The sequence below is a fragment of the Panthera leo genome, chromosome D1 (genome assembly GCF_018350215.1).
Source record: "Panthera leo isolate Ple1 chromosome D1, P.leo_Ple1_pat1.1, whole genome shotgun sequence".
In the NCBI taxonomy this organism is placed as follows: domain Eukaryota; kingdom Metazoa; phylum Chordata; class Mammalia; order Carnivora; family Felidae; genus Panthera; species Panthera leo.
The window spans coordinates 113,369,332-113,392,329 of record NC_056688.1 but is presented as its reverse complement, the minus strand read 5'-3'; the positions used below and the strand labels follow the sequence as shown (position 1 = coordinate 113,392,329).

Sequence of the window (22,998 nt, the reverse complement as noted above, 5' to 3'; positions counted from 1 at the left end):
GAGCAGGAGACACTCGGGATCACTCAGGACCTGTCCTGCTCTGGTGTGGGAGGCAGGTGGCCCTTGGGGACTATTGCCACCTGGCCAGCACCCTGGGGGTTGCATTGTGCTCGGAGCCAGGGACTTGGTCAGAGGGAGACAGGAGAGGCCCCTGTGCTCAGGAATTCTTGAAAAAGATGTGGGGTGTCATTGAGTCCACTGAAGTGATGTTGGAAACTGCTTTGTCTACCCACAGTGCCATCGACGGGGGAGAAGAGACGGGGGGAGATGAAGTCACCGGGGAGGCAGCCACTGGGGGGGCTACAGTATAAGCTCTTCCGATGGGAGCAGGGGCTGTTCCAAGCTTCAGGGGTGAGGGCGCAGCGATGGAAGAGGATAGTCCAGTGAAACTTCCCCGCTCAGGAATGAGAAGGGAGGGGATACTATGCTGATCACCTCTCCAACTCGAAGGAAAATGAAGGAGACAACATCAGACAGCAAACAGTAAGTAAATCGAATTGGATGTATCCAGTTTTACACTAAATGTGAATGGCCTGAGAACCTCTGTTAAAAAGCAGGGACTCTCAGAAAGGTTTTTAATTTCATTTTTAACAAATACGTCGTTCAGAGGAGCTCGGTAAAGCAAACTAATAACGGACGGTGGAGAACGAAGGAACGGCCGAGCCATGCTGAGCGCAGGGTGAACGGTGTCGGCACTCAGACAGGCCCAGGCAAGGCACCACTTCTGGAGGAGACAGGGTTGTAAACTCTGACGTGTCAAACAGCGTAAGAGCTCCGTAAAGCAAAAGCTATTGGAAATGCGGGGCAAAGCGGGTTAGATGTGATCACTGCAGGAGGCTTAATTGTACCTCTCAGAATAGGACGATTCTGGCAGACGCAGGATACGTGAGGGTGTGGACGGCTTATGTTGCAATGGATTCTAACGGTAACCTGTGGTCCCTGCTGCTTACGGCTGTGTAACAAGCGTCCCCCAACCCACGAACCAGTGCTGTAACTATGGATCTTCCTGACCGGGATCTAGTTCCTTACGCCCACAAACATTTGTAAAACCAGTCATTACACCCGGCTGTGGGGGGGAGGGGGTGGGGACCCAATACACTTTGAAAAATTGGGATGAAGTTGGCTGTGATCAAAACCCAATACAGTTAGAAATAAAGGATGACGAGGTTACCAAAAAGGCTCAGCTATTTGGGAATTAAGCAGCGAATGCTCTCGTGAATAACCCCCAGGACGAAGAGGTGAATGTCAGGCCCACCTGCCAGGCAGGGTCACGGAAAGGCTCCCTCTGCGCCGTGGGAGGCACCTTCCGGGACCGCACCCCGACACCGACCACAGACAAGTAATTTTCATCCCATCATCCACAGTTGGTTGGTAGTGGCTTCCTTGTGTTGTAAGTGTCGCCTCCCCATGTGCGTTGAAATTCACTCATTGAAAGCAACTAATGAGTAAAACACACACATTAGATGGTCACACGTACCGCGTGTCTACCGAGTGCCCTTCGCCGGGTGCTCCGGGGGGCGGCCACGGGCTGTGTAGCCACTTCACCAGAATCTGTGATAAGCCCGGTCCCGGACAGGGAGAAGACAGCTGCCCGGGGCCCACTTCCTGGCTGTGTCTGCCTCCCTCCCCACACCCCCCCCCCCAGTCAGGTGTCTGTAGCGGTGGGGCCCTGGCCCACCTCCTGACCTCGGGAGCACCCGGGTGGGGAGGAGGCGGGCCGCACTGATGTGCCCTGCGGTGCAGGCACGCTGTCTGGTGCGGGAAGCTGGGTCCTGGCACTGGTAACACGTGCAAAGTGACTGTGGCAGAGAGAGTCATTCTTCCCCTCCGGCGGGGGGGGGGGGGGGTTCTCTCAAGGCTGAGCTAGGAGGCCTGGGATCCGAGGATTACGGGCCTGAGGATGCGCCACGGCCGTGGGTGTGGTCGAGTTGCTGGTCTTGCTTTTACCCTCTGCGCCCCCTGGATACACACACAGCCGTGGGGCCCGGGCCCTGGAGTCTGCAGGTGCTACAGAGGAGGGGGCCGGGCTGGACGCCTGACTGGAGCCACTGAGGCTCCTCTGGGTGGGCAGTGAGCTGTTGGCCGCAGGGACGATTGCTCAAAAGCTGTCCTCCGCTTTCCTTGCTCCCTAAAAGCCCGTCTGGCCCCGCAGAGGGGTTTCCCGGGAAGCCCACGCGTGGAGAGTCGGGACATCTGTGCCTCGCCCCATTGGCCACTGAGCCTGCAAAGCTGTACTGGCAGGTCTGATCGCGGCTCCCGTGAGGCCGGGGTGGGGGTGGGGGGTGGCACAAGGTGAGCCCCGGGGACTGACCCCAGCCAGGGCGTCAGGAGTGGGGGGGAGCCCTGGAGCCTCGCCGCACCCCCAGGCGCCTGCTGGGGTGTGGGACAGGGGTGAGGGAGGCAGCCAGCCCCCCAGCAGCCTGGACGGCGGGCCTCCCTCGAGCGGCCTGCTCGGGCAGCGACCGCGGCCCCTCACCAGGCCAGGGGACCGGATGGCAGCTGTTGCCCACTTGCAGGGCCCGGCTGCTGGGTAGATGGGAATATCCGTCCCCATGGTGATGGATCGAGGCTCATGGCCTGGCCTGCTTGGCCTGCAAAATGGCCACCCCAGACAGCTGGCAGGTAGGGCTGCCTCTCGGGAGAATGCGGACCGGTGCCTCCTGAGTCGCCCCAAACCCGTGACTGTGTTTAAGGGGTGGGGCAGCACCCAAGGCCCATCCAGGCCGTCGGCCTCCAGGCGGGGGGCTGCTGTCTGATGGCTCGCGGGGCCCTCCTGGGAATTCAGTGTGGCTAGCCTATTGAGGAGAGGCTGTGGGGCCCCAAACCACCGGTGACTTCAGGCAGGTGGGTCCCAGACCCATGTTGGGGGGGAGGTGGGGGTCCATGTCCCAACAACAGGGAAGTATTGTCTGGCCTGGGGACACTGGGTCTTCCTGGGTCCCCCAGCCCCCCCGGAATGCAGCACCCACCCCGGGTGACGGGGCGTGGGGGAAGAAGCAGGAATGTCCCCCACTAGAGTTTCCCGTGTGGCCCTTAGAGCACCAGGTGGGCGCCCTGCTGGGGCTCGGTGTGGACCGTGCTTCCAATGTGAAGACAGACCCCCAGCTCGGGAGACAGCTGAGGAGGTGGGGAGGGGTCCCCTGGGCTGGGATGAGTCCCACTGCCTCGGCAGGAGGGAGGTCGGGCCAGGGAGACACAGGTGAGGTCCAGGTGGAGGCGTCAAAGGCTTGGGGTGCATCACACAGGGTCAGGGGTCAGATCAGGAGGGGCCCTCTGTGCTGCGGGCAGAGTGGGGGTTCCGACACGGATCCGGGGTGGACTCGGGCCTCCAGGGGCGGCGTGCGAGCCCCAGACCGGGTCAGGGTTCTGCACGCCTCTGTGCCGAGCCCCCCTCCCACCTGCTTGCCTGCCCCTGGGAGGTCACTTCTGTCTTGAGGCCCTTCAGTGCCACCCTGTCTTCTGGGTCTTTCCATGGCATCTCCACAGGCCCAAGCGGCCTGTCTAACGTCAGCCCTCCCCACAGCCCTGGGAAGTAGGCACCCCAGGACCCCCACTTTACAGACGAGGACACTCGGACGTTGGCACGGTTGTGGGGCCCACCGGGGTCACCGCCTGCGTGTTGGGGATGCCGTATCCTGCCGTCCTGTGGGGGAGAAGGGCCCTCAGTGGCCTCTGTCCCGGCGCAGGGCTCCCCTCGAGCAGCAGGGCCCCTTCCCTGTACCCCCAGTGGCTGACCCGGGGCCTGGCCCACAGGCTGTGTGGACCGGGGAGCAAAGGGGTCCAGGCACACGGGCCCCCGCCCCAGCACGGGCCGAGGTGGGGCAGCGCTGGCGGGCGCGGGTGGGGCTGATGGGCGCAAGTGTGTGCCGAGGGCCCCAGCTGTGCCCAGCACATGTCACCGGGAGGCCCCAGAGCCCTCACCGCGGGCGCGCGGCTGGGAGCAGCTGGCCACGGGCAGCTCCTGAACAAAGGGTGCTTTGAGCGGCCTGCACGCCTGCTCTGTACTCTGCAGCCAGCTGACTGTCCCGGGAATGCGCAGGCCAGCTCCCCCTGCGGCTCGTGGGGTCCCGCTTGGAGTCAGAACAGCTGGGCTGGCCCCTGTGCTGTAGGGACCACAGCCCCCCCCCCCCGCCGTGGGGACGCCTCCCGGCTCGTGGGAGGAGAGGAAGACCCTGACGCTGGTTGCCCACGGCCCCGCCCTGATGGGTGGCCTGGTCGGGTCCCCGTGTCCCCCCCCCCCCCACCCCGTTCCAGGTCTCCGGGACCCCTTCTCCGCCGGCGAAATCCCGTTGACCCCGGGAAGCACAGGCATCCTGCCCCCTGTGGCGGCCCTCGGTGCGGGGCGGGAGGCGGGGGGGCAGGAGCTCCTGCAGAGCGGCCCCCACCCCCACCCCGGGGCTGTATCCCCAGTGGGCCACATCCAGCGCCCACAGGGCCACCGGGGAGGCAGCTGTGCTATTCGTCCTTGACCCTAATTCCTGCTCTTTGTCATTTCTCACCTGACAACCCGCGGGCCCCTGCACCCCACGGTCCCCGGTGCTTAATCCTTTGTGGTTCCGTCTCTATCTCTCTCCGAAATTTTTCATCATCGAGATAATGGAACAGTCACATCAGAGACCGCAGGAATCACAAGGATAAGGACCTGGGAGGCCGCCTTTCTGTTTAGCAAAAGAAGAAATATTTTCCGTCCCAAGAGTCGGGATGTGAGGCCGGCTAATCTAAGCGGGTTTAACCTTCAGGCCGTCTTGCTCTCTGTCACATGTGAGTGGTTCGTGGCGGGGACGTTCCCAGCGCTCCTAAGTCATGCGATGCCAGCAGCACTGAGCCTCAAAACACGCGGGGCCTTAGACGATCTTCCCGCTGATGAGGATGCAGTAGCTGATAAAGAAGGAACGACAGATAAGCCCCCAGCGACCTCCATCCTTCTCGTCGTTCTACACGGTTACGAAACGCTTGAGTAACCGCCAACCTTTTCCCCGTGTGCGCTCGCAGCGGGAGAAACCAGATAAGCCCCTGCTTTTCTGAACCTTTATCTCCACTCTTGGGATTTGCAGAACTGCTGTCACAACAGTTCCCCCAAAACAGCGAGGGCAGGGGAGGGCCGGGGTGTCTGTCAGCAAAATGGCAGGATTTCAGGCGAGCACCTCACGGCCAGGTCCCGGGGGCCGCGAGCCCGTGCCGTGCGTGGGGCGTCCGAGGCAGGGCCCAGAGCCTCCCGGGGAGGGACCCCGAGCTTGTGCAGGGCCCCACGTCCCCTGTCAACACCGCGATGAAACGGGGCGAGGGAGCGTTCAGAGACCCCGCGCTCACTGCCACCCCCCCTCCCCAGGTGGACCCTTTGCACGCTGCCTCCTCTGCTGTCCCCGCAGAAGGGGACCCGGCGGGGTGCCTGGCATCGTTCCGTGAGTTCCCCTGACACCGGGCTAGCAGCGGGTCCGTGAAGACGGGAGCTTGTGCCCCAGGCCGACCACGCAGTGACTCTCCCAGCCCCAAGGGGGGTGACGTTCGGGGCCCGTCTTTCCACCCTGTGGGGCCGCCCTGAAGGCCCGCTGCGGGGCCCGTGGTGTGTCTGTTGTGGTCGAGCGCACAGAGCACCGCGTTCGCCATTTCCAAGGGCGCAGTCAGTGGCATTCAGTGCATTCACGGAGTTGTGCAACCACCACGCCCGTGTAGTTCCAGAACTCTCCTGTCCCCCCGGAGGAAAGCCCCTCACCGGGGGCAGCCGCTCCCCACTCCTCCCTCCTCCGGCCCCTGGCGTCCACTCATCTTTCTTTTCATAAAATCGTGGTGAAATACGCGTGCCATGCACTTTATCGTATCTGTGTCGAGGTGCACGCAGAGCTCTGGGCGCTGAGCACGTTCATGCTGTTAGGCAGCCGTCCCCACCCTCCGTCTCCAGAACTTTCCGTCTTCCCAAATAGAAACTCCGTCCCCGTGAAGCACAGACCCCCAGCCCCGGCGCCCCCCGTGCCACTTTCTTTTTTAAGAAAAAACCCAGGGGCGCCCGGGTGGCTCTGTCGGTTGAGCGTCCGACTTCGGCTCAGGTCACGATCTCACGGTTCCTGAGTTCCAGCCCCGCGTCGGGCCCTGTGCCGACAGCTGGGAGCCCGGAGCCTGCTTGGGATTCTGTGTCTCCCTCTTCCTCTCTGTCCCTCCCCTGCTCGTGTGCTGTCTCTCTCTCTCTCTCCCTCAAAAACAAATAGACATTAAAAGAAATTTGTTTTATTTCAATTTATTTGAAACAGCAAAGCAGTTCACTCATTTCTCACTGCGCCCCACCCCCCATCGACCGTCAGTCTGTTCTCCGAACCCACAAGCTTGGTTTCGCGTGTACGTGCGGTTTCCACACGAGTGAAATCTCAGGGCATTTGCCGTTTGCCGTGGTGCCCTTGAGATCCAGCTGTCGCTGTGGACGGCAGGGTTTCCTTCTTCCGTGGGCAGCCTCCGGCCGCCGCCCTGCCTTGGCTGTCGTCAGTAACGCTGCGGTGAACGTGGGGGTGCAGGTATCTCTTTGAATTAGCGTCTTCATTTTCCCTGGATAAATCCCCAGGAGTGGAGTTCCTGGGTCTTACGGGAACTTTCACTTTGCGAGGCACCTCCACCTGGGCTCCGTCCGTGGGGGCCACACCAGGTTGCGTTCCCTCCAGCGGCGCGCGAGGGCTCCCTTTCTCCACGTCCTCGCCAACGCTTGTGGTTTCTTATCTTTTTTTACTCGAGCCTTCGTGACAGGCGCGCGGCGCTATCTCACCGCGGTTCCGATCCGCGTCGCCCTGATGGCGAGCACCCTTCTGGGTGTCTGTTGGCCGTCACGTCTTCTCTAGAGAAATGTTTGCTCAAATTCCTCACCTATTTTCCAACTGGGTTCTTTGTTAGGACTTGTTTGTAGGATGATGCTGGATCACACCAGTAAGACCGCTGAGAGCCACCCCTAACACCCAGCACCGGGGAGACCCACAGGCAAGGCCCAACTCCGGCCCGAAACTCGCGGAATGACGCGGGTCAGGGTGGGGGGCTAGTTGGACGCTTGGACCCGTGAGGTCCGTGTCTCAGCTTTTGGCAGGTGGCAAATGCTTGGGTCTGTCCTCTGGTCTCAGCACCCGCCCTGGCCCACCGGCCCCTCGGCCATGAAGCTGACACCGGCCGGGGTGGGGGGGTTCCCCCGTCCCTCTGGTTTGACTGTGGTCTCCGAGAGCTCCTCTCGGAGGACAGCCTCTGTCCTTGTATCTGCAGGGCAGAGCTCAGGGCCGCACTCCCTCAGCGTCCCGGCCTCCCGGCCTGCATCCTTGACCTGCTGCACACCTGGGGTCACACAGGCACCACGTGGAGCTGGCCGAGAGGGCCCCTGGGCTGGCTGTGCTATCGGTGGGGGAGCCACGTGGCTTCCACAGGGGTGGTGGGTGTGGCTCCCAGGAGGTGGGGGGTATTGAGCTGGACCGAGGAAGGGTAAGGACCCAGAGTGGGGAGCTGGGGGGAGGGGAGCACCCGGGGTGTGGGCCTGCCGTGGGCCAATGGGAGGCTCTCAGGATAGGGTAGGGGGGTGGGGCCCTGGGAAGGGGGCCACAGACCCCGACCCTCTGGTATGGAAAGTGGGGAGCGACAGCAGAGGCTTGAGCAGTGAGCCTGGGGGCAGGTGACAGCTGTTGGCAGGCTCTGGGTGCCCTTTAGTTCACCTTTGGGGCTTGCTTAGGGCCTGGAAAACAAAGACAGAAGAGTCTGGGGCCTGCTCCTGCCAGGGTGGAGAAAACTCAGGGCACAGAGGGTGGCCAGGGTGGGGGGGTCACCCTTCCCGGGTCTGGGCCACTGGGGCTGGAAGCTGGCCTCCCTTAGCCCGGAACTAATGAGCCTGCTGTGGTCTGGGGGGACGTCGTACCTGAATCGGGTGACACCACGGGATGACAGAGGTCAGTCCTCCTGCAGTCTCCCCGCCACCGGTCTCTGCAAGTGGACGGTCAAGGCCAGTCGCAGCCTCCAGCCCTCCTGTGAAAACATTCTAAGGCCCCTGCTGGTCCACAGCCCCCGCCGGAGCCCAGGTCAGTGGACAGGTGGCTTCAAGAGAGAGCAGTGGGCCGGGCTGGCCGGCAAGCCTGCCCGTGGGGTGCTTGAGCCACGGCGAGCCCCCCGCAGCCCCAGCACGCAGCACCCAGCTCTGAGGGCCTGGCTGTGGCCTTGACCCTGAGTGCCACCCCACCCAGCACTCCAGGCAAACATCCGTCCCACCGCCTCATGCCCCGTCCCCATCCCCTCCCAGCGTGCGGGCAGCATGGCACCTCGAGCTCAGCCCCGCCCGGGGCCTGGGCCTCGCTTACACGCGGTGAGCGCCCCATGCGGCCCGCCGGGCCTCGCGCTGCATTCCAAACTCAAACAGGATTTGAGGATTAGCATCGTTTTAAATTATTCCTACACCTCACCCCTCCAGGGGGGCGTGCGTGTTCTCAGGCAGCCAGCCCTGGGAGAGCGGGGGTTGCTCCGGACCAGGTTCTCCCCACGAGTGAGACGAAGATGATTCGGGTCTCAGCAATCAGCAATCCCTGATAGTTACTTATCTTGAGGTCTTTCAGAAGACGTTTCTCGTGCTTTGAGTCTACTCGGGGCACAGCTGAGGAAGGGATTTAAATGATAAGAAATGCACGAAAACAAGAACGAAAACTATGGAATGACTGATAAGCCGGATGGTGTGTGGATGTGCAGGCAGAGCGGGGAGGGAGGCCCCGAGGACGGCTCTTTTGGGGACCCCCTAGTGGCCAGGTGACCCCTTCTCCACAAAGATGCCGGTGCCCGTGTCTCCACTTGGGGAACGCGGAGGTGACGGCCAAACCCTGGAGGCCCGTGGTGCATTCAGACCTCGCCCATCACGGGCTCCTCCCGCCTGCCGGGATCCGGCAGGGCCGGGTTCTTGGGGGACACGTGAACAGGACGGAGCCTTGCGAGCGGGGGGCTGTCGGCCCCGCTCTCTCGTCCGCCCGGTGGATCCACACCGAGTGCCGGCCCGGGGCAGGCCCTGGGTTGTGGGGCTGCGGAGCGGGGGATGGGCGGTGCGCGTGGCCACTGCCCCCGTGAGGTCACACGCCCCCTGCCCCCTCCAGGGCACGCACGACCCCCCCCCCCCCCCGAAGGATTCAGTGTGACGAACACAACTTTTTTGCAACAGGAAAGAGGTAATCTCTCCTAGGCTTCCCCCCGTATCCACTGAGCTTGCCCGCAACACTGGGGGCAGTGTCCAACCACCCCCTCGTGGCGGGGAGGGCAGGGGCGCGCTACGGACTAGGACCTGCCCTGTCACCCCGTGAGGCCCCCTGCCAGGGCCGGACTCCAGGGGCAGGAGGATCAGCATTGCCGTCTTCGTCCGGCTCCTTCCCCTGAGCCGGCGGTCTGGCCGCGGACACGCCACGCCTTCCCCCCAGGCCCTGTCGTGGTCCTGGCCTCCACGGTTGTCCTCCGCGTGGGCTCCAAGGGGCAGGTTTTTGGGCCACCCCAGGGCCCATCCCTGCTGGGGCAGGTGTCGGAACCTCCTTCCTCTATAAGGCTGAGTGATATTCCCTCGTACAGATGGCCCCCATCAGGGCTTGGGGGGACAGCGCTGAATCTCTACGTCACTCTGGTGCCGGCAGCTTCTCTGCGGTCCAGGATGGGGGCTGTGCCTCCCTCCTTTCGTTTCTTGGCATGATGTTTTCAGGTTTCGCCGCACCCGGCTTTTGCCTCCTTTGTTAACTCACAACTACCAGATTCCTTCTGATGCGCCCGTAAACGGAATTGTTTTCGCCGTTTCTTTCAAAGATCGTTCGCGGTTGGTGGAAACGGTACAAGCGACACAGAAAGGCCGTTGCTTCGCGCTTCTTGACTCGCTCCCGCCTTGCTGAGTTCTGCAGCGATCTACCCGGCGTGCTGTGTGTGCGTGTGGGATCTTTGCAGTTTTCCACACGTCAGCTCACATCCCCTGCGAGCAGAGATGGTTTTGCTTGTCCTTTCCGATTGCGATGGCTTTTGTCTCTCTTCCGCGCCCAGCCGCTCTGGCTGCGTCGTTTAGCACAGCGTCGAATGCGGTGAAGGAAAAGCTCCCGTCGATGTAGTGTGTGTGCTGTGGGGTTTGCAGGTGTGGCTTTTGTTACGTGCAGGCACTATCCCTGCGTCCCTGATTTCACTGGTTTTAACAGGAAAAGGTGGGCAATTCTGTCACATGCTTTTCTCACAGCGACTCAGGTCGTGCGTTTTTACCCCGTTCTGTTGACGTGACGGGTTGTAACTGATCGGTCTCCGTACGCCGGGCCCCCCTTCCGACGTCAGTTCCCTTCGGTCACAGCGTGTGATCTTTCCGACAGGCTACTGAGCCGGCTGCTCGTATTTTCTCGGGCGTTTCTGCACCGCTGCTCACAACGGAGGCCGATCTGGGCTCCTCTTGCCTCACGTGTAGCGTCTTTGTCTGGCTTCATTCTGGCCTCGCAGGACAAGTCAGGAAGTGTTCCCCTCTTCGGTGTTTTGGAAAAACTTGGGAACGATCGGGGTTACTTCTTCTCCAGATGTTTGGTAGGTTTCACCAGCGAAGCCGTCGGGTCCACGGCTTGTCTTCGTTGGGAGACTTGTGCTCACCGGTTCGGTCTGCTCGCTAGTTGTGGATCCGTCAGGATTTCCCGCCCCTCCTCATCCATCTGTCTGTTTCACCACATTGTCGTTTGTTTCCCTTTGAACTTGGTTTTCATACCGTCTCTCTTCGCTTGTCCGCCTAGCCACCCGCCCATCACCCGTCCTCGGTAGCCTGGGTGTTAGCCCTCGGGGTCCCGGCGTCCCCTCCTCGAGGTACGCTGACTGCAGACTGAGCCCTGGCCGTGGAGCGGCTCCGCCAGAGGTGTCCTCGAGGCCTCTGCCCTCCTCCTCCTCCTCCTCCTCCTCCTCCTCCTCCTCCTGCCACCTACCTCCCTCCCCTACCCTGGGGCGCTCCGGCCCCCGGGCCCCGGCAGAGCTGACAAGTGTCCCCGGATGCTGTGTCCTTGGTGGCGTGGTGGCTGTGAGGTGAACGAGGGACCATCTCACGAGGATGGATGCTCTCTGACGCGCAAATCAGGATGCACGGCCTGAGCTCTGGGGGCTCGGTGGCTTAAACGAGTGCGGCTGGAGGATGCGAGCCCAGGTCGTCACGTGCTTCAGGGCCAGGCGAGGACGCGAGACCTGAGCCGTTGCTGAGCCCGGGTGTGGATGTGGCCTGGCTGGGCCCCGGTCTGAAGAGCAGCAGGTGTCTGCTGGGGGGGTGGGTCCGGCCTTGGGCCACTGGCCCGTCCCGGTGGGCTGTGTGCTTCCCCCCCGCCCCCCAGACCCAGGCCAGGACCCAGGCCGGCCGCTCTTGGGGGTCTCTGGGCGGAGGCCCCGGCTCACGCCCCTCTGCCCCGCAGGAGATTGTGCTGGTGGTGTTCTTTGGGACGGAGTACGTGGTCCGCCTCTGGTCGGCAGGCTGCCGCAGCAAGTACGTGGGCATCTGGGGGCGGCTGCGCTTTGCCCGGAAGCCCATCTCCATCATCGGTGAGTTGTGCCTGCACCCAGGGGAGCTTCGCGCGAGGTTTCGGGGCGCAGGCTGGCACCCTCCCCAGAAAGGGGGACCCGGCAGCCTGGGAGCGGGGCTGGGAGGTGGGCCTGGTGGGCCCGTGTGCCTGAGACGGAGGGCCGCTCTCCCGTCCGAGTGGCCCTGTCCTCCTGACCGCCAGGCCCCTTCCCCCGAGCCAGCGGTCTGGCTGTTGACACGCCACCCTTCCCCCCCCAGACCTCATCGTGGTCCTGGCCTCCATGGTCGTCCTCTGCGTGGGCTCCAAAGGGCAGGTGTTCGCCACCTCGGCCATCAGGTACACCTGGGCCACAAGCTCTCCCGGCTGGGGGTGCGAGGGCCGCGGGGCAGCGTGCTGGGTGGGGGCACGCGCTCAGGCGCCACAGCGAGGTCGGCCGCCCGGGTTTGAGAGCCAGCGAGAGCACCTCTGGGCCTGGGGCTGTGACCTCCCCCATCTGGGGGCCTCAGTTTGCCCATCTGTAAACCGGGGTGATCCCAGGGCTGTGCCCAGAAGGTGGTCTGGGGACCAAAGGGATTTGGAGGTGGACAGGTCCAGCTGGGGCCCACCCGACCCAGCCCTGACCCTGTGCTTGGGGGGGGGGGGGCGGGGAGGCTGGCACGGCGGTGAGCGGGCAGACCCAGAGCCAGGCTCTGAGGGGCCGAGCGGGGGCCCGGGGCTGTTGCGAGGCGCCTGGGCCGGTGAGTCGGGGGCAGGGGCACAGAGGTGTCTCCCCCGCAGGGGCATCCGCTTCCTCCAGATCCTGAGGATGCTGCACGTTGATCGCCAGGGAGGCACCTGGAGGCTGCTGGGTTCTGTGGTCTTCATCCATCGCCAGGTGGGTGGTCTGGCTGGGGCGCGGGGGTCCCGGCTGTGGTGCCCGCATCCTGGCCGGCCGGGCGGACGATGTGCCCGCGTTCCTTCCAGCTGGGGACAAGAGGCTGGGGGCAGAGCTAGGGGCAGACGTGCAGGGTGGAGAGAGAATCTGAAAGCGGCAGGCGGGAACAGTCCCCCGACCGAAGACGGGCGCGTCACCACGGGTCTCGGGGCAGAGCCGGGCGGCCGGCGAGCCTGTGTAAGCCGGCCCGTCTGTCCAGGCGGCGGCCGGGGCCCGACCCTGGCCAGTGGGGAGACGGGTGGAGATGGGCCCCGCGTGGGCATGTGGACCACGCGGGACCCACGTGGGACCGTCTGGGACAGGCCGAGCTCGCACCGGGCAGGCCCCCGGCCTGTGCCGCCTGCCGGGAAGGTCACAGAGGCCTGGGCGGCCGTGAGTGCTCCGCTGACCCGCACCCCTGTGCCCGCACCGCCCCCAGGAGCTCATCACCACCTTGTACATCGGCTTCCTGGGTCTCATCTTCTCCTCGTACTTCGTGTACCTGGCCGAGAAGGACGCCGTGAACGAGTCGGGTCAAGTGGAGTTTGGCAGCTACGCGGATGCCCTGTGGTGGGGGGTGGTAAGTAGAGACAGGCGTCCCGGGCAGCGGAGGGGCGGGAAGCCACCACGGGGGCCGAGGGCACTGCGGGCTCGGGCCACGGGCTCCTCACGCGAACGTGGGGAAGGGTGCCCGCGGGAAGGTTTGCGCCGGGAGCCTGCAGCGCGGGGGCCTTCGCTCCGAGGGGGGGACCCACAGCCGACCCTTCGTCTCCGGGCACGTGCCGGGGCTGGGAGCCGCTGCCCCCAGCCAGGCCGGGCCCTCTGCTGCCCTTTACCCTGGTGGGGGGGGAGGGCGGGGTCAGGCATGTGCCCTGCCGTCTGGGAGGGTTTGCGCTGGCCCCAGGACTATCCCTGCACCAAGGAGCGCCACGTTAAACGGCAAACAAGCACCGTGACACGAGGGCGGGGGGACCTCCCGAGAAAGAAGTGGTCCCCTGTTCTGGCCGGGCACCAGGCCTGCCTGCGGGTGCCGTAGCTGGTCCGGGCCCGGAGAGGTGCCAGTTCCCTCCCCACAGGGCCCCCAGGCTCTCCTGGCTGTGGAGATGGGCTCCTTGGGTGCACTGAGGGCAGGGCCCGGTGCCCCAGTTCCACCTATAAGTGGCCCTGCTGGGCTGGGCAGCTCTCGGCTCCCTGGGCTGCAGGAGAGGCAGTCATAAGGGAGAGGGCCCCACGCGGCGGGGTGCGGGCAGGGGTCCTGACGGGTCAGCCTTGCAGGGGGCCAGGGCCCTGGTGGGCCAGCCTTGCAGGGGGCAGGCAGGAGGCCTGGCGGGTCAGCCTTGCTGAGGACCAGTCATTGCTGTGGACAGCCAGGTGAGGCCTCAGCCAGCCACGTGCGCCCTGAGTCCTGGCCGCGTCCTCGCCGTGTGGGCCGTGGAGAGACTGTTCAGGGCATGAAGGGCGCCCCTGACCACACCCTCCACCCACAGCCTGGCTTTGAGGGGAGGGGGGTTCCAGGCACTTGACTGCAGGTGGACCCGGGCCCGGGATCAGCACGCACAAGGCCCCGAGGCGGCCCGGGGCGGACACGTGCTGTGGGGAGAGACAGGGGCGTGGGCCACGGGCCGGGCCCCCACACTCCCCAGCTTTCCGTGGGGTACGGTGCTCCCTCCTTCAAAGTACTCTGGGGTGTGAGCAGCCAGTGCCCCGGGAGGGCCTCCCACGGGGCCAGGAGCAGGGGGTCAGGGAGACCACAGTGGATACCGGCCCCTGCTTCAGGCTGAGTGCGGCTGCGTGGGGAGGGGAGCCCCTTGGAGCTGGGGGTGGGGCGGCCGATGTCCGGGCTGATTGGGGAGGGGCTGAGGAGAGGGTCCTGGCCTTCACGGGGTGTGGTGACGCCTCGGGGCCAGGCCGTCCCCGGCCCTGGCCGTGTCTGTCCCCAGCCTCTTCCTTCCGGAAAAAGTGGGCCTTGCTCTCCCCTGGGACTCCCCGCCGTCCTCCAGAAAGGAGGCCCATCCCAGTCTGTCCAGGTGCGGCAGGAAGCCACCCGGCGGCCCCCCCCCGCCCCGGGCGGACACATGCCCCTGCTGTGTCCGTGTTCCACGCCCGTGAGGCCGAGCACACAGAGGGGGCTCCCCATGTGGGCGAGTCTGTGTGTTTTCTGGAAGCTTCCAGCGTGCCAGGCCGCTCGAGGGACCCGACTCGGGGCTGAGGAAAGCCCGGGTTCAGGCCTCCGTCTGCCCGTGCGCCCGTGCCCCCGTAGGCCCAGGCGAGGCGGGCCCCGGCAGGTCTGGGGGCAGGGAGGGGCGGGGAGGGGCGGGTCCCGGTGGGTCCCGGTGCCGGGCCCGTGCGGGCACAGGCTGTCCGGAGCCAGGAGGAGGTGTGTGGGTGAGCGCCCGGGGCCCGGCTGATAAGCGGTGCCCAGCCTTGGCACCGGCCTCCCCGCCTTCCCGGGGCCGCCGAGGCTGCTCCCCTGCCCCCCGCCCTCGGCGGAGCAGCGCCCCCACTCCCACACCTGTGCAAACATCCGCCCGCCGGCCGGGAAAACGGCCCCTTTGTGCCCAGCTTGGCACCGGTGCCCCAGCCCTCGCCGTCAGCTGCAGCCCCAGCCTCGGCCACCGCGGGCCCTGGCCCGGCCATTGTTCCCGCCGGGCCCTGCGCCTCTGGGCCGCCCCGGGCCCCCCGCCCCCCGGGGCTCCGGGGCAAACGGCTCCCATTCATCGCCGCGGCTGCCCCTGCAGCTGTCCGGGCGGGAGCGGCCCCCGAGCCTTGAGTTATGGGCTGTGTTCCTGGCGCGTCGCGGACAAACAGAGCTCAAGGAAAGCGAGACGGGGCCGGCCCCGACTGGGGCTTTGAAGCCAGTGTGGTGGCCTGTGACTGCGCCCGGCAGTCGCTCCCGACCCGCTCCCGAGGCCCGGCCCCGCTCGCCTCTCCGGTGGGGTGGGGGGCGCCGGCCCGGCCCCGAGGCGCCCCGTCCGGGACGGGCAGAGGAGGGGGTGCCACCAGGGGCCACCCCGGGGGGGCGGAGGGGGGAGGGCGAAGGCTGCTGGCCGTGCTGGGGCGGGGGGGGGGGGTTCCGGTCCCCACACCGGGTCCGCCTCACTCCCCACGGCCAGGCCGGGGGCTGGCCAGAAGCCAGACCCGCTTCTCAGCGTGTCGCGGGCCAGAGCCCGTGAGGGGGCGTCTGGGCCGCGGGAGTCCGGCGGGTGGGTGGGAGAAGGGCTGTGGGTGCCACGGGGGCGGCCCCGGGTGTCCTCAGCACGGAGGTCCAGCGGTGTCCGTGGTACGAACGAAGCGCAGACGGGCCCGTGGAGCGGTTCCGTCTGTGGCCCCGAGGACAGTGGCTGTACCAGGCTCCCGGGGCGGCTGTAACCAAGTCCCGCAGACCGGGGCGCTCAAAGCGTGAGAAACGTGTCCTCCCCCAGTCTGGAGACCAGAAGTCCGAGATCAAAGCCTGGGCAGGGCTGCACCCGCCGCGGAGGCTCTCGGGGAGGGTCGTTCCTGCCCGTGCTAGTTTCCGGGGGGTTCGGGCGTCCCCACGCTGGTGGCCGCATCTCCTGCCTCTTGTAAGGACACTTGTCGTTGGCTTGGGACCTGCCTGGATGAATGAAGCAGGACGATCTCAGCTCGGGATCTTAACGTGACCACCTCGACAGAGGCCCTGTTTCCCAAGGCACTCCCCTTCCTAGGGTCTCGCGGACACGAATGTTGGGGGGATGCTATTCCGCAGCCCGGGACCGCCGTGTGCCGGCCAGACTTCACGAGAAGTCCCCTCGCCTCCCCCAGCCCCAGTCCCTAGGTTGTCCAGCGAGGGTGGCAGCTCAAAGGCTGCGTGTCTCCCCCCCCCCCCCCCCCGCCGTGCCCCCACGCCGGGTGGGGACACCCGGCTCTGGTGTGCAAGCCCCCTGTTCCCCCAGGTGTGGCGCCCCGTGCCTGGCTGCTGAGGTGTTTGGGGAGGATTTAAGACCTTTTTCTGTGCCCTTGGAACAAAATGCGTTTGTTTGTGTTAAAGTTTGAGTGGAGGGAAAAGCCGTTTTTGCAAACACGGGCTCCTCTGTTTAGCGCCCGGGGGTCTCTAAAATCGGGAGGCTGCTGGGCTCTGTTTACCCCCCGCGTCTAAATTTAGAATTTAGCGCAAAAACGCTGGAAGCCCGTCCCTGCGTTTCAGCCCGACCCTTGCCAGTCTCGGCAGCTGGCGGCTCCAGAGGGGTCCGGGCTCCGGGGCTCCTACATCCTGGTGGTGTGAGGTCATAGGGGTCTGGGGGCTGAGGAAGGGGTTGCGTGAGGACAGGACCCCCCCAGACGTCCACGTGCACCTCATCTGAAGCTGGAAAAACCGAGGCCCTGGGCCCCCAGGGTGGCAGGCCGGGCCCCCAGCCCAGCACTCAGACCCCAGCCGTTCCAGGCCTCGTTCTCTGCTGGAGCTCTCCGCAAAGCCGGAGGGTGCTGTGCAGCTGGGAAGCGAGGTCCGCAGGACCCCAGGCACAGACTTGTGCCCGTTAGACATCAGGTAGGGGTGAGCGTGGTGGGCTCTGGGAGCCTTCCCCAGGGAAGGACCCGGACAGTGGGTTTTGCAGGATGCGTAGGAGTGCGCAGGGTGAGCACATCTTCTTGTACTTGCTGTGCACTGGCTGATCCCTGGGGAGGAGTCCTCACGTGACCTGGTAGGTCCAGTGAGGGTGGTACACGGGATCGATTTCTTCTTGGGGCGGGGGGGTTCAGCTCATGTCAGTGAGGGTAGGAGCTTTCCAGCTTCGGCCCCAGGGAGAGACACGTGGTCAGCCTCAGGAGACAGGAAGACAGGAAGCCGTGGTCAGGAGCGGGGGGGGGGGGGGGGGGCAGAGCCACACGTGGAACTGCATGTCAGCTGCACGGCTGACCGCGTGTACGTCCTGGTACAGGTCGCCCAACCTCCGTGAGCCCATCTGCAAACTGGGTACAAAATGCGGGCCTCTGCCCACAAACTGTGGGAGAAGTCAAATCAGCGAGGACACGGGAGGTCTGGGGCCCCTGGGGCCCCAGGCGCCCGGCGAGGAGGCAGCGGAGGCGGGCTGCACATTGTGGGGGCCTGTCACCAGCCCGTGTTCTCTGGGCTTTCCCCAAAGGCAGACGCTTGCGACAGACCCTTAGCAAGCTAACTCACGCTAGGGTGTTCATGGCTGCCGTGATGCCCCAGTCACACCCCTTAGCCCTTCTGCCTTTGAGAGTCCTGCTCCGCCCCTGACCGGCTCCCCACCTCCAGCACCTTCCTCACAGGATGGCCCCTTTCCGTGCATGTGTTTTGGCCTCCCGGAACCCCAAGGACCCCCACGCTTCTGATCCCCATCCCAGGCCCTGGGCCAGGCCCACCGCAGGGAAGGGGCTCGGGAATGAATGACGCCCTTCATCAGGCCTGGTGGTGGAGACAAGGAGGGCGGGCCACGAAGTCCACAGATGCCTCCTCAGCTGCACCGATGAACTGGGTCCGGGGCCAGCGAGCACGTGACTGGTCCGGTCCTCAGTTTCCCCGTCCATAAGACGGAGGGGCCGCAGAGTGGCTCCGAGGGCTGACGTGGGGCTCTCCGCGGGGGCTGCAAGCCCAGGAGGGCAGCAGATGTGTCTGTGGCCCGGAGCGCCAGGGTTTCCGCGAAGGGGAAGATACGCTCACTGAGAGGCTCTGATCTGCGTGGGTCTGGGTTTGTTTATTGAGTCCTTCCCACGGAAAGGAAGCCTGGCCGGGTGGTTCCCTGGCCCCCGCATGCGTCTGTCCCCTCCACGACCGCTTCCCGCCAGCCGGGCTGGGGCCCCACAGGGGCTGGTGCCGGGCGCACCCTCAGGACAAGCGCCCGAGAAGCCTGCTGCCCGAGGTGTCCCGCCATCCACCCGGCCCCCCGCTCGGTCGGTCTGTGACTCTCCCGACCCCGGCCGTGTCCTTGCAGCCTCCTCGGGGCAGGCTGGTGGCACAGCGTCCGGCCCGGGGTTTGCTCTGCAGCCTTCCCGGGGTCGTGGGAACGTGCCCGCTCAGTCACTTACCAGAGGTGAGGCCTCGCGCACCGTGACTGCCCTCTTGGCCTCAGTCTCCCCCTCGGTAAGATGGCCCCTACCTCACGACACTGTCACAGTCGGCCAGCGGTGCGAGCCCCTGAGTGTACCCGCCAGCGTGGTCCTCACGCCTGCTCGCGGACGGACAGCCATGACGTCTCCGGCGGGCAAGGCCCGTGGGGTGGCCGCGGGCCACCCGCCTCCCCGGCAGATCGGGGGTTTCTGGGCTGGCCCTCCCGTCTCGCTGGGGGCCCACAGGGCCTGCCGCACCAGGGCGGAGTGTGTGTGAGGGGAAGCTTCCAGGTATCTCCACGTGTGAGCAGAGACACAGAGGCCAGCACGCGCCCCCGCGGCGGCTTCCAGAGGCCGGGGACAGCTCGGTCCCCTGCCCCCACAGGCCTGTCCCCGGGGCCACACGGCCCTGTCCCCAGCGGTCATCCTGGGTCCCCCCACGTTTGCGGGCCCGGGCGTGCACGTCTGCCCCTGGCGCGCCCCGGTCAGGGGTGCGTGGCAAGCGCTGGGCAGTTAGTACCCTCCCGCAGCTGCCCGTGTCTCTGAATTCGGGAAAAACAAACAGCTCTGTGGGGATGGGCCGTTTCCTCCAAGAGCCGAAGGACGTCGTTAACTTGACAAAGCAAGTCTGTGATGGGGTCTGAGAGGCGTGTGCCCTCCCCGGGGTGGGGGATGCCCGGTCGGGCACTCCTGATCTCCGCCGGCCGGCCGGTCCCCAGGAGCCCCAGCACCCCAGACGGCGCAGGGCCAGGGAATGGCACGAGGGGGCCGCCCTGCGGGGTGCGGGCGTGGGGGGACAGGGCAGGGGCGGCCTGGACGGCCCTGGGGGCTAGTGGGGCAGGGTCCCCGGAGACCCTCTCCCCCAGCAGACAGACCTCACCCCGTCCGCAGCCCCAGCTCTGCCTTCGCTCCGAGCACCCGGGCCCTCGGCGCAGGCAGCTGTGGGCCAGGCCTCACACATGGGGCGCAGGCCTTCCGGGGAGGACGGCCCGCAGCCGAGGGGCGGCCCCCGTACCTGCCAGCTGACTGTCAGGCTTGCCCCTGGCTCTGCCCCGCCGGTACCCACGCTGAGGCCCAGGCGTGCGCGGCCCGCGTGCAAGTCCCGGAGCGTGGAGGGCTCGGCGTGGGCGCCGGCCCCTCCTTACGTGCCCTCGCTCGTTCCGAGCGTGCGTGAGATGCTCGCACGCGTGTGTGCTGTGCCGCCTGTGTGGGGGGCACGTTTGTGGGCACGCACCCACCTCCACGGGCTCGGCTGGTCCCTTCGAGGGGCCGGGCAGTAGGCAGCTCAGTGCGCTTGGCGCTCGCGGCGAGATGTGTGGTTTTGAGGGACGGTGATGTCGCGGGAGGCCCAGGACCATGGCAGGCGCCCCGGGCCAGGCTCCACAGCGGCCGGCCCCTTCATGGACGCCCAGCGCTTGTCTGGACCCGCTGCGTGCTGATGCGCTCGCTGGTGCCACCGGGCCTCCTGCGCCGTGGCCCCTCTTGCTGCGAGCGGACACGTGTGTCCCTGCCTGCCTGTGGCCCCTGGGTTCCTCCCTCCGTGCCCCGTGGCTGGTGGAAGGCACCCACCGGGGTCCCGGGACGGACGGCGATGAGGCGGACCTCGCCACTCCCCGCCTGGACCTTGCTCTCAGTCGGAGTCCGTTAAACGGGCCTCCCGGGCCCCGGCCCTGCGTCCCGCCTTCCTCTGGGACTCCTCCGGGCAGGATGTCAAGTGAAGGCCCCGCCCAGACCTTCCTGGTCCTGCCCTGGGCCTGGCCTGGAGGCTCCAGAGGGGAGAGGCCGGGCTTCCCAGAACGGACTGGCCGTGACCACAGGGCCGGCACAGGAGGACCTCAAAGGCAGAAGGCCACGTGGCCACTCTGGGCCACCGAGCCTGCTGCCGTGCCGTGCCGTGCCGTGCCGTGCCGTGCGGGTGTGAGGCCCCAGGTCCCCGGGCCAGGCTCCTGCAAAGCCCACGGGCGGCCCCAGGCCCCAGAAGCCAGGCAGGCAGGGGCGGGGCGTGTCGGGGCTGAGCGGTGCAGCCAGGGCGCGTGCTCACGTCCTGCAGGATGTCTATTCAGGCTCACGCTGGAGGCCCCAGGGGACAAACCTCGAAGGCAAGCAGGACGCAAGCCTGGGGGGCGGGGGCGGGGCCGGCCCTGGGCCCGTGGGCCCACCGCAGGCTCTGCCGGTCGGCTCCCCCACCGAGAAGAAGGCTCGAGCTGCGTCTGGTCCTCTCAGAAGAAGGGCGACTGGAACATCTGGCGCCCGGGGCGGCGTCAGGAAGCGAAGCATCATCCCCGTCCGGGCTCCTGGGGCAGGACCAGCCTCAGTGCGCACTTCCGGCCTCCCGGGGGCTGCGGCACGGCGACGTCGGTGGCCCGGGGGACGGACTCCCGCGGGCTGGGGCAGGCCCTCCCGTGGGGCGGGCCCCCTGGCCGCGCGTCTGGTGGCAGGCCCCCTGCACACGCCCGGGGACCCGCTTCCCGTGAGGCACCGGGTCTGGGGGACCCCGGCCGTCTGCAGGGCTCGCGCCGGCATGGTCTGAGCCTCGGCCGTCCCGGTGGTGGCGGCTGGAGCTCCGCGTCTGTGTCGGCAGAGTGGCGGGTTCGGGCCCGACGGTCACCCGTCCCGGGGCTCTGGGCCTGACCGCCGCCCCCCTGCGCCTCTCGCAGGTCACGGTCACCACCATCGGCTACGGGGACAAGGTGCCCCAGACGTGGGTCGGGAAGACCATTGCCTCCTGCTTCTCTGTGTTTGCCATATCCTTCTTCGCGCTCCCGGCGGTAGGTGCTCCCGCCTCCTCCGGGCTCCCGGGCGGGCAGGGTCCCCCCCGAGAGCAAGCCCACTCACAGAGGCCCCTGGGAGTCCCCTGCCCCCGCTGCTCCTGGAGGGTGCTTTGCAGCAGGTGTGGGTGGAGGCCGGTGGGGCGCGGCCGGCGCATTCGGCCCAAGGGGTCTCGGGGAGACACGGACAGCAGCCGCCAGGCGAGGGCAGAGGCGGAGTCTGTGCGCCTGGTGGGGGCGCTGGTTCCCTTGCGCGGTGGCCTGGGCCCCGCTTTGACCCATGTCCTTCCGAGCAATCACAGATCACGAGGGCCACACCTTCTAGCTCCCCGAGCGCGTGGAGGTGTGTGCGTCACATGTGTTTGGTGCACCTGCTGTGTGTGGTGAGCGTGCGTGGGTTGTGTGTGTGCTCTGTGGTCCCCTGCGTGTGTCACACAGAGCACGTGTGCATCTATGTGTGTGCGTGATTGATCCCCTCTGTGGACGGGGAGCTCCCTCCCTGACGAGCCGGCCCCATCCATCCCGTTGGCGATCCTGGGGAGGGGGCCGCCTCCTGCCCGAGCCAGCGCCCCGGTGCTGCCCCGTGTCCCCAGCACCTGTGCCCCGCAGGCCGGGCCGGGCGGTGGCTGCCTGCGTGGACGCGAGCCCCCGTCTCTGCTCCTTCCCAGGGGATTCTCGGCTCCGGCTTCGCCCTGAAGGTCCAGCAGAAACAGAGGCAGAAACACTTCAACAGGCAGATCCCGGCCGCAGCCTCTCTCATTCAGGTGACGTGCCTCCCGTCCTTAACGTCCGGCCTGGCGTCGGCGGGTTAAGTGCAGGCTGGCGTCCCTTCTGGGAACCAGGAACTACCCTCGGCCACAAAGCTCACGAGACCTTCTTGCTACGGGTCCCTCTGGAACACAGATGAGCTCGTGCTACCACACAGACGCACTCGGGCCTTCTGGGAAGCGTGGGCGATGCCGACAGGGTGGGCACGGGAACGCGGGGTGCCCACCTGCCTCCCTGGAGGTCCTGTTGGAAGAGTGGGTCCTGGGGGGTCGGGCCAGGGGACAGGGATGTGTCCTGGCCCGTCCCGGGTTGGGGTAAACTTGCTGTGGGCCCCTCACCTTCCAGCCACAGTGGCCTCCTTTCGTGGTCACCCCCCTGCTCGGCACAGGGCGAGTCTGGGAGGGAAACCCCAAGGGTCTAGGGCCCTGCTTGTGCAGCACGGGTACCTCCAGGGTGTTCCCCACATCCCACGGGGCTAGGGACTCCCAGGTGGCAGCAGGTGAGGCCTGGCGAGCCGACAGCACAGCCATGCTCTGGGTTCACAGGCCCCTCAGTACCCAACGGGGACCCCGAGGCCGCTGTGACAAGGCCTGGGTGCTGGAGGAGACAGAGGCTAAGAGCGGCGGGGGAAGGAGGGTGGCCTGGAGCCCCTGGATGCTCAGTTCTGTGACCCCAGGCTCCCAGATACACCAGAGGATGGCTGGCTCTTAATTTAGCGCAACAAAGACTTAGGCCAAAAACTGGGTCCCAGACGGTTACTGGCCCCTGCCCGGGGGCAGAGCAGGGATGAGCGGGCTCAGGTCTCGCCCGGGGAGCGGCTTGGCGGGGGTCCTGGGGCACAGGCCCTGTGGGTGTCCAGCCGTACATGTGAGGACCTCAGCCACACCCAGTGCCGAATGCCCCTCAGGGACGGTCCTGGGGTCACCCCCGGGGCCCTGGTCTCCTTCGCCATCCGCCCCGGGCAGGGCCCCCTGCACAGGCAGCAGCCACCAGGTTTCGCTCAGCCAGGGGCGCCCCCTCATTCCTCTGA

At 66.3% G+C, this 22,998-nt stretch overlaps 1 protein-coding gene across 2 annotated transcripts in view; it reads left to right on the top strand.

Moving 5' to 3' along the window:
• KCNQ1 (potassium voltage-gated channel subfamily Q member 1) overlaps window positions 1–22,998 on the top strand; it is a 317,819-nt gene that overhangs the window by 67,789 nt on the left and 227,032 nt on the right. For both annotated transcript variants that reach the window (XM_042905409.1, XM_042905410.1), the window contains exons 3-8: window positions 11,382–11,508; window positions 11,747–11,825; window positions 12,267–12,363; window positions 12,842–12,982; window positions 21,090–21,200; window positions 21,869–21,964. In XM_042905409.1, the coding sequence (XP_042761343.1) occupies window positions 11,382–11,508; window positions 11,747–11,825; window positions 12,267–12,363; window positions 12,842–12,982; window positions 21,090–21,200; window positions 21,869–21,964 (651 nt within the window). The remainder of the gene's footprint in view (window positions 1–11,381; window positions 11,509–11,746; window positions 11,826–12,266; window positions 12,364–12,841; window positions 12,983–21,089; window positions 21,201–21,868; window positions 21,965–22,998) is intronic.